This window comes from Telmatherina bonti (genome assembly GCF_933228915.1).
Source record: "Telmatherina bonti genome assembly, chromosome: 8".
NCBI classification, from domain to species: Eukaryota; Metazoa; Chordata; class Actinopteri; order Atheriniformes; family Telmatherinidae; genus Telmatherina; species Telmatherina bonti.
In genome coordinates this window covers 7810838-7821760 of record NC_136626.1, presented here as the reverse complement: position 1 = coordinate 7821760, position 10923 = coordinate 7810838, and the positions used below count along the sequence as shown (strand labels likewise).

At 40.6% G+C, this 10923-nt stretch overlaps 1 protein-coding gene across 1 annotated transcript in view; it reads right to left on the bottom strand.

The window, feature by feature from the left end:
* Positions 1-3047: 3047 nt before the first annotated feature.
* The window catches only part of LOC306759467 (tensin-3-like), a gene marked incomplete at its 5' end in the record, with an annotated part of 57205 nt that continues 49329 nt past the window's right edge, over positions 3048-10923 (bottom strand). Inside the window, 5 exons of the mRNA XM_079245133.1 lie at positions 3048-3981; positions 4633-4662; positions 6183-6251; positions 6400-6568; positions 6702-6779. Coding sequence (XP_079101259.1) covers positions 3840-3981; positions 4633-4662; positions 6183-6251; positions 6400-6568; positions 6702-6779 — 488 coding nt within the window. The 3' untranslated portion in view covers positions 3048-3839. The remainder of the gene's footprint in view (positions 3982-4632; positions 4663-6182; positions 6252-6399; positions 6569-6701; positions 6780-10923) is intronic.

The window sequence follows — 10923 nt, the reverse complement described above, 5'->3', positions numbered from 1 at the left end:
TCAGCCCTGCAGGCTCTGTCCTCTCAGCAAACCAATTTAAAAATAGGAATGGGATTATTTGTGGGTCGTTGTGGTTTTAGCGTGTGAGACGGAGTGTGTGTTTGCTCCCCCTGTGCAGCCAGCAGCGCACTTAGCACAGGCTTTAAATAGCTAACTCAAATAAAGTGAGAGGAGGCCGGGGATCAGCAGCTGAGAGGGACTCTGTGAGGGAGGCATTCCCGAACGGAAGCCAGCCTTTGGATTTCCAAACACCATTCGGAGCGAGCAATGCCAGGAATGTGATGTCGTCCAGCAGCAACAGCCGCTCTCCGGCTGTGAAAAGCACCTTGCCACCAGGTGCTGGTGAGCCGCCTGGCAGGAAGTGCAGCAGGAAGTGCAAGCGGAGGTCCAGCCGGGGGAGAAAATGGCGGCTGGTGACTCAGCAGAAGGAGGACGGAGGGCTGCTGCTGCGAGCCGAGTCTGAGTCTGGCCCATCTGAGGGAAAAGCAAGGCTTCTATCAACCCCGAGAATCTGTGAAGCGCTGAAAAGGCAACACGACTCCCCCTCCAAATCAGCCTCTTTCTCATCGACTCGCCGCTTTTCCGCACTTTGCCTCCCTTTTTTACACACTGTATTAAATTTCTATTCTTTCTCATCCTTTTTACCTTTTGACGGCCTTCTTTGTGTGCAGGCTGTGGGAAAGTTTTCCGTAATGGTGAGGTCATCCACCACCGACAGCCACCCCCACTCACACACACAGACACACACACACACCATCACTGCACCCCCTCACCCTCCATGCTGTCCCCCCAGGCCAGGCAGGACTGCAGGATGGCAATGTGTCCCCACGTCTCTGTCCCACTTCCAGTTCCTCAGCGCTCCCCACAGAGACCAGGAACCTGAACAGAGCCCCATTCAGAGCTCTTATCCGATGATCCGGCCTTCAGACCGAGACAGACGGCCATCAGTCAGGCTGCGAAGCACCTGGACATCCATCCTCTTCTGCCATGGTTACACCAGTTCCAGAATCTCTCTCTCTCTCTCTCTCTCTCTCTCTCTCTCTCACACACACACACACACACACACACACACACACACACACACACACACACACACACACACACACACACACACACACTTTGAGTGTGTTCAGGAGGGGAGTTTGTGCATGTGTGGACAGTTTCCTGCTGGAAGTCCACTCTGCTCAGAAAGGCTGATTTGCGAGAACCAGACTGATTTTCTTACTCCAGTACTTTAAAGTTCTTGCTTCAGTGTGAAATTCTGGTGGTTGGTTACTGCCATCTGTTGGCAACCCTGGAAACTAAAACAAAGGTTGGAAAAGGAGTAGTTCACCCAAAATGAACATGTTTTCCCCCATGCAAATGAAATGTACCTTCTAAATTCACATAGAAATTGTTTATATGAGCAGCTGGTGCTACTGGTGGGATGACTTGAGTGGCTGTTTTTAAACCCAAATGCCCGTCACCAAACTAGCGCCACATGATATAACTTAGGAAAACTCTTAGATTTACTGTAAAAATGGCTTAAAGTGTGACACATGGCAGAGTTATGGATCAAAAATATCTGGATTTTTCAATTATGTGTAAATGCAGGAATGTACTACAAGTAATACAAACTACCTGACTGTTGATGGTGGGAGTTTGTGTGTGTGTGTGTGTGTGTGTGTGTGTGTGTGTGTGTGTGTGTGTGTGTGTGTGTGTGTGTGTGTGTGTGTGTGTGTGTGTGTGTGTGTGTGTGTGTTTGCTCATGTGTTGAGGTTTCGCCTTGCATTTCTGTGTTTGCACACCCCCGTTTTTTTCGTTTATTTGTTTACAGATAACTGTGTCAGGTCAAACTCATTTGGGATCTTGTCTTTTTTATTGTACTTAGTTCATTTCTACTTTCAAATTGAAACTCTGCAGACATTAAGCACCAAATCTGTTTTATTTAAATCACACAGTAGGACATAGAGAGGTGTGAACAGGGCAGTTGGAGTGTGAGGTATTGGATGAACTGTATCAGGAAAGGTATTTTTTTTCACGTATTGAGTTGGAAAAAAATGAAGAGGAAGTTTTAAAAGAGATTTTATGTTGGATTAGCAGATTGGAGGAGAGGTTAAACTTTTCAGGTGGTCGTCTTTAGTGCTGAGACTTTTTGGTGAAACCAGGAAGTGATTCAGTGAGCAGAGTAGATCTGTTTAAGTTTCCTCTGTCTAGCAGAAACATCAGGAACCATGCAAGTGGATGATAACACCAGAAAAGCTGTTTAATATTGTGAAAATAAGAGATCCCAGTATTGAGCGTTGCGCCACTCCCAGTAAAATATCAAGCATGTTGTTGTCAGGACACTTGACAAAAAGGCATGTGATTTATGGTTTAAAACTCCCGTCTGTCTGATGTTCTCAACTCAAAGAAAATCTGTCAGAAGGTCGTGTTTACCCAACAAAAAGCTGCAGAAATGTGAAACAAGATGAAAAATAAAGAATGTTGCTGCAGCTTTAGTTGCTGCCAGGACAGTCGTCATGGACGGTCAAACTATTTCTAGAGATCGGCCAGAAGGACAGAAACATTTTGATGAAGGAAGTTTCAACCATGTGATGGACTGGCGAACTGTCCAGGATGTTTCTTCTCTCTCACCCAGTGATTGCTGGGATGGGCTCCAGCTTTCCCGGCATGCCTTAACTGGACGAAGCGGTAAAGAAAATGGATGGATGGATGGATGAGGTTTTAACCACGAAAAAAGGCAGAAAAAATCCAAGAATAATGACTTCTAATGATCTGTAGTCCACAACATATATACATGTATGTATATATATATATATATATATATATATACATATATATACACACACACACATAAATATATATAAGTGTGTGTGTGAGAGAGAGAAAAGAGGATGTTATAGCAGTACCAGTTAAAATCTTGAGCACATTAGATCAAAAGGGAAAATGTGTCTAAACTTTTGACTGGTACATGTAAACCAAACTTGTTATGCATTCAGGTTTATCAGTCTGTGGAAAATATAAATGTACAAAAAATCTGCAAAGTGAGGCAACTTGGGGCACGCTGTACTTAAATCTGTATTAAGTGGAGAGGAACATAAACAACCTCATCAGTAAAACAACACTATGGTCGATTATACAGAGACAGGCTGGGGAAACAGCTCATTATTTTCTTCCACAACATTATAAATGATAATTTCCTTTTTTTCCTAATGTACAGAATGTGTTAATATACAAAAATAAAATGGCAGGTACATTTAAGAAACTTTGAGACATTTGTAATAAGGGATAGATATAAGAGTTCATAATAATTCATCAGGGAAGTCGTATTGCTGCCTTTGTCTGGGTTTCCTTTTAATATCGCAATCTGCCTCATTACCACCGTTGCTGCCTGATTTCCACATTGTTACATGTAAAAAGGTTTGGATAGTACAATTACAAACACATGTTCATGGCAAAATAGCCGACAGTCTCTGGGTTTGAACCTGTAATTGGACAGTTTTCACCGTCAGCAACAAGCAAACTCAGTGTGAAGAACTTTTAGCCTAAATGTAGAAATGAAATGGCCCAGCTTTTACAGAAAACTTCCCTCATTCTGCATCTGTTCAGAAGTTTGTGATTTAATAATCCTTAAAAATGGAAGTAATTCCAGCTTCCTGCTGATACATCAGAGTTTTGTCTCCCTCTAGTGTCCGCATCCTGCAGTGCAGCCAAGAGTTCAGTCTGCAGGAGGGAGGGACCAGCAGGATCCGCCTCTGCCGTGTGGGCTTGTACTTTTTGGCTACTGGTCCTTCTTTAATATTTAAGTTGTGTCAGCGCTGGAGCTCCATATGTTTCATGTTGCAGCTCGCATCTCCTCACTTCTTATGGGAACCAATCATAACCTTTGAGACAAAGTTTACGATGGCGCTCGCTGGCTGCTCGGGGTCGTGCTCGGCAAACAGGTGGCAAATGTTTTCAGTCTCGCTCTGAGATTTCCTGGCTACAAATCCAAAGATCCTGTAGGACAGAGACAGAAAGGGCAACGTTCAAGATGGCACAACTTGCCTAAATGGAGGAAATGTACAGCTTTCTTTGAAATTAAATAAACTAAAACATAAAGAAAAATGATCCTGTTGCATCAATTATTTCATTAATATTTTATTTTCCATCTAGTTTTATTGTTTCATCCCTTATACCACTTATCCTGCTGCGTCTTTAACAGAGATGCTGTCTCAGAGCATAGATCAGGGCGTCCAAAGTCAGAGGGTTGCTGTCCTGCAGGTTTTCAGTGTGTTTCTGCTCCAACACACCTGATTCAGATTAAACAGCCTATGGAATTCTGCACAATGACTCATTAATTTCAGTCAGATGTGTTGGAGCAGGGATATATTGAAAACCTGCAGGATTGTGGCCCTTGAAGACCAGAGCTGCACACCCCTGGATTATCAAGCTTGTTTTGCTGCAGTGCTACAAAAAACAGAAAACTTTTTGCAGCAGAAAAACTTGGCTTTTTAGGCTCCAAACCAGAGCAAGGAAAAAAATGTGCTCTTCATCAAATGTTGCAGCTTTTAATCTAGATCTGGTAAACACAGAGCTGAATTATGCCTCGCCTGTGAGCCTCCTCCCCGATGCTTCATTCATGTCTGAATGTTTTCTGCAGTTACTTACTTTGCAGTGGAGCCACTGTCTCTTGTCCACCTGTTTGGCACAGAAAATGTTCAAACGATCAGTTTTATTGTGATTTCCAACTTCCACAGACACAAACAACATCAGCAGTCTTTACAGACTGTACGAACTCAAAACTCAGAATGTGAGCTCTTGCCTTACAGAAAGGAAAAATGATCTTTTTCAGCCAAACTTCCTCCATTCTTGCAACCCGTAGAAAGAAACATTTACTTTTATGGCTTTTTCTCTGAGATCTTTTGGTTGGAAAGGATTTCAGATGTCAGAACAGGTCAGATTTATCCAGCTTGGAACTCTGCTGAGCTAGATTTTAACGGAGGTTTTGTATTTGGGCTGAAAAATAGGATTTTATTGCATTAAAATCCTGCATCTTTGTCTGTGAACACCTTGGCGACAAGTAGAAAAGCAACATGAATGTTCTCATTCTATGTAAGTTCTTCTGCTTATTTTTCCTCATGAAACAAAAGCAGACAAACATTTTGCAAAGTTGCAACTTGTATTAACTAAACCCAGATCTGTGTGATCCAAACACGAGCCCTGTCCGAGCTCGGCAACTATCTTATTCTCAAATTTTGCTCAGGGCTTTTCTCCCGACGTGAACCAGCATGACGTTTACCTGGTGGGAGCAGCAGACATGTTTCCCTGCAGAAACCAGAACAATAACGCTAAACCTCTATTTAAGACATGAAGGGTTTCTCTCACAAAACATTGAAAACAAAAACATTTAAATAAGTAAATGTAAATATGTATAATGCCAGTAGACGTGTATATACGTCTACTATATATATGTATATACGTCTATACGTATATACGTGTATAGCTGTTTTTGTCCCTTCAGCTGCAGAAACCTTGTTGAAAAGGAACTTTTTGTGTTGTTCTCTTCTGATCCAGAATAGATTCTAACCCATAAACCAGTTAAGCCTATTAAACACCAACCAGCAATGTGACAACATGCAGGTTATTACTGGACACTAACTGTGATATTTAAAGGTAAAACTTAAATCTGATGTTTACAACTTTTATGTTTCCAGTGTGATCCATTACATGGCGGGTGTGTGATTAATTAGCATATTTTAATCTTTTATCAGCATGAATCTGAATCTCTGACTTTTGACGCAACAACCAGATGTTAGAGGATGTTTGCAGGATGTTTCTTTTCAGGAATTTATTCATGTTTGTCTTGTTTTTATTTTGCAAATTAAATTGCAGTTAAATTATAAGTTATTTATAACTTTACATAACTCAATCTGGATTCAATGACATCTTGGTTTTATTAACTCAATTTTTAATTTATTATCTATATTGTAATTATATATATATATATATATATATATATATATATATATATATATATATATATATATATATATATATATATATATATGAATACATCCCAGTCATTCAGAGAGAAGTTCAGTCTGAAATCCGAACTTTCATCATCTTAAATCCTTTCAATGATCATCATTGTTGGTAATTTTATAGCAAAATCATCTCAAATGTGTGCGTGTGTGTGTTAAGTTGGCAGGAAAACTCACTTCCTCCCCTGTGGGTCCAGAGAACAGAAAATAACGGTGTTGACAGCGTAGTGTCTCCTGAAGAACAACCTGCAGGTTCAAAACAACAAACACACATGATTCCCATGTGATCACTTCAAATCTGTGTGTGTGTGTGTGTGTGTGTGTGTGTGTGTGTGTGTGTGTGTGTGTGTGTGTGTGTGTGTGTGTGTGTTTGTGTAGGTGGGCAAACACTCACTTCCTCTGGTTGTCAGTGAGCGTGATTCCCTGAGCCGACACCTTAAAGTGGACGACAGTGGAGGCCGGCGGGGGGTCCATGGAGAGCGTCAGCGTGGTGGCCTTCTGAACCGCCTGGTGTCCCGTCAGAGATTCCAGATCCACAGAGCCCAGGTACCATACGTTACACGCTAGCACACACACACACACACACACACACACACACACACATGCTGATTAAAGGAGATATTCACCCAGAGGGATGCTGGAAACGTTTCCATGCCTGACTGGGGGGGAATCAGGAGGACTTGTGTAGATGTGTACCTGCTCCCTGTTTGAGAAGTTCAGCAGCCGAGTTTGTTGCCGTCTGCGCAGACGAGTCGTTCAGCTCCTCCAACGGGTCTGCCAGCAAAAGCAGAGTTTACACTCACAGAAGCATGCAAACTGTGTCAATGCTGGACATGCACAGAACAGTTCAAGTTTAATAAACCTTTTTACATGTGAGCAGTTTGAATCTGTGGTCGTATGTTCAGGTTTTCAGGTGAAACGCCACCAGAGAGAAACGGCTGCCTTTCGTATGACAGTGGAATCTCATTTACTTGTTACTACTATCAACTTTTTCCTCGTTTTTCTGACACGCAACTTTAAATGTGACATCGAGATGAGCAGAAACACAAGTAGCAGTTCACACTGTGAACTGCTACTGTGAACTGTGGCAAAAGGTCATGACCTCCTGTCACATCAACAGTTTCCCTCTAACCCAGAGGTTCAGAAACGTTTTTCAGCGCCTAAACCAGGGTTCACCAACTCCGGTCCTGGAGAGCTACCATCCTGCAGGTTTTAGCATTCCCCCGCTCCAACACACTTGATCCAAATGAATGACTCATTAACAAGCAGCTGCAGACATTGACAACATGTTGTTGAAGAACATTTTCATTTGAATCAAGTGTGTTGTAGCAAGGAAACTCCTAAACCTACAGGATGGTAGGGTGGTAACCCCTGGTCTAAACCAATCAGAGGTCACATGCAGTGCAATTTCATCTCAAGCGTGTCGGAGCAGTACAATGAAAGCATAATAACCTACATTTTCAGGCTGTTTAACTCGTTGGCTGCCAGACATCATTACAGCACGTGTCTCTGGCAGTCAGCGCAGTAATGAACTGGACTTTTAAAAAACTTAATCAACAAACTGGAATTTGGGGGAAAAGCAATATTTGACCTCAGTTATACTTTTAAAAAACTTTGCATATTTTATTTATATATTCTTACATATACATATAAATATACGTATATATATATATATATATATATATATATATATATATATATATATATATATATATATATATATATATATATATATATACACACATTCATTCAGAGAGAAGTTCAGTCTGAAATCTGAACTTTCATCATCTTAAATCCTTTCAATGATCATCATTGTTGGTAATTTATATATAGCATGAACATATTGCATTTTCCATAAATTTCACCTGAAAACCAAATATCCCTAACTTTTTGTGAGTAGTGTATATATATATATATATATATATATATATACACTACTCACAAAAAGTTAGGGATATTTGGTTTTCAGGTGAAATTTATGGAAAGTGCAATATGTTCATGCTACACTGATATAATATCATAAAAGTAAGACATTTAAGTAGAAGGATGCACTACTGATTTCCTCATCTCAAAAAATTCATTCAACACAAAAGGTAACAACAATGGTAGTTACACCACAACAAAAAATTTGAACGTCTCAATATCTCGTCATGTGCCCTTGAGCATCAATTACAGCTTGACAACGACGTCTCATGCTGTTCACAAGGCAACTTATTGCCTGCTGAGGCATGGCATCCCACTCTTCTTGAAGGGCAGCCCTCAGGTCATTGAGGTTCTGGGGTGCAGGGTCTCGAGCCTCTACACGACGGCTCAGCTGATCCCACAGGTTTTCAATGGGATTCAGGTCTGGAGAGAGTGCAGGCCATTCCATTTGAGGTACACCAGTCTCCAACAGCCGTTCCCTGATGATGCGGCCTCGATGAGCAGGAGCATTGTCGTCCATGAAGATGAAATTAGGCCTGTGCTGTTCATGTAGGGGGACAATCACTGGATTAATGCTGTTATTCAGGTAGTATGGGCTTGTCACTGTACCATTCACAAAGTGTAGGGCAGTTCTGTACCAAGTGGACACCCCTGCCCACACTGTAACACCGCCACCACCAAAAGCTGGCCTGGTGACAACAGTGGCTGATGCATAGCGCTCTCCCTGACGTCTCCAACATCGTTGCCGGCCATCATTTCTGCTCAGTGTGAATCGACTTTCATCAGAGAACAGCACTGAGGCCCACTGGTTCCTCGTCCAGCGTAAATGCTCCCTGGCCCATGCAAGACGATGATGCCTGTGCCTGGTGGTGTGGTCAGGTACCCGTGCAGGTCGTCTAGCACGCAGACCACGCTGATGGAAACGGTTTGGAATGGTCTGACGTGACACTTGGGTGCCTCTCACCTCTCTTAAACGTGCCTGGAGTTGAGTGGCATTCATCATCCGGTTTCTCAGGGCAGTGTTCACAATGTAGCGGTCATCAGCACGGGATGTGGCCAAAGGACGTCCACTTCTAGGCCTTTCTGTGACTCTTCCAGTCTCTCCATATCTCTGTTGCAACCTGCTGATGACACTCTGTGACACTCCAAGCTCAGTGGCCACTTCTGTCTGAGAACGTCCTGTTTGAAGCATCGCAATGGCAAGGGACTGTTGTTCCATTGTTAGGTGTCGTCTTGGTCTCATGATGTCAAAATGTGAACAGCATGATGAGGACAACTGTTTAAACACCAGCTCTAATTGAACCAGGACATTTATTGGTCAATTCAAGGATCACACACCTGCCGTGATTTTTGCCGTTAAGCTCCTTGTTAGAGAACAGCAACTTGTGCAAAATTTATTGAAACATTTAACAGTTGGACATGTGCATTTAAAAGCTTAGAGAAGATCACATTAAGTTCACAATGTAGCGGTCATCAGCACGGGATGTGGCCAAAGGACGTCCACTTCTAGGCCTTTCTGTGACTCTTCCAGTCTCTTCATATCTCTGTTGCAACCTGCTGATGACACTCTGTGACACTCCAAGCTCAGTGGCCACTTCTGTCTGAGAACGTCCTGTTTGAAGCATCGCAATGGCAAGGGACTGTTGTTCCATTGTTAGGTGTCGTCTTGGTCTCATGATGTCAAAATGTGAACAGCATGATGAGGACAACTGTTTAAACACCAGCTCTAATTGAACCAGGACATTTATTGGTCAATTCAAGGATCACACACCTGCCGTGATTTTTGCCGTTAAGCTCCTTGTTAGAGAACAGCAACTTGTGCAAAATTTATTGAAACATTTAACAGTTGGACATGTGCATTTAAAAGCTTAGAGAAGATCACATTAAGTTCACCTGTACAGGTTTGAATGCATTTTAGGCTTTTTGTGAAATTTCACCCAAAAGCTGAATATCCCTAACTTTTTGTGAATAGTGTATATATATATATATATATATATATATATATATATATATATATATATATATATATATATATATATGTATATATATATATATATATATATATATATATATATACATATATATATATATATATATATATATATATACATATACACATATATATATATATATATATATATATATATATATATATATATATATATATATATATATATATATATACATATACACATATATATATATATATATATATACATATATATATATATATATATATATATATATATATATATATATATATATATATATATATATACATATATATATATATATATATATATATATATATATATATATAATAAAAAAAATTTTTAACATATGTATGTAAATGTTTTATGTTATGTCCATTAAATATTTTTCTGTTACTTATTTCTTTACTTGTAATATTTCGACAGTCTTTCGAGCCCCCAGGTTGTCAGGAGTTGCCTTGAACAGCAGCAGTGCTGAAAGCTCAGACCCTCCTGTTCAGGTCCTAGTTTACAAACCACTATGGATACATAAAAAATTACAAAATATTTAAGCACAACATTTTATATCATGATTACAGTGACTTGACAAGGTCTGGAAGTTATTTCAAATGTGTATATGTGTACATTTCTACATGTGAGGCATTGAGGCAGATGTCTGCCTGTCCTGAGCCGGGTTCTGCCGGAGGTTTCCTTCCTGTTAAAAGGGAGTTTTTTCCTTCCCACTGTCGCCAGTGTGCTTGCTCAGGATGGGAGATTGAGTTGGAGCCTCCAACTCAATCTGTTGGTTTCCTTATTTAGGCTATTATGAATTGGCCTTCATTATGTTTTCCCCTCTGTCTGTAAAGCATCTTGAGATGGCATTGCTGTGATTTGACACTATATAAATAAAGTTGAATTGAATTGAATTGAATTGAAAGTGTGGTAATCCTGACCACTGGAACTGACTCGTCTCATAATGCAACCTGATATAAGCTCTAATGAATCATTAAATAGAACATGTTAAA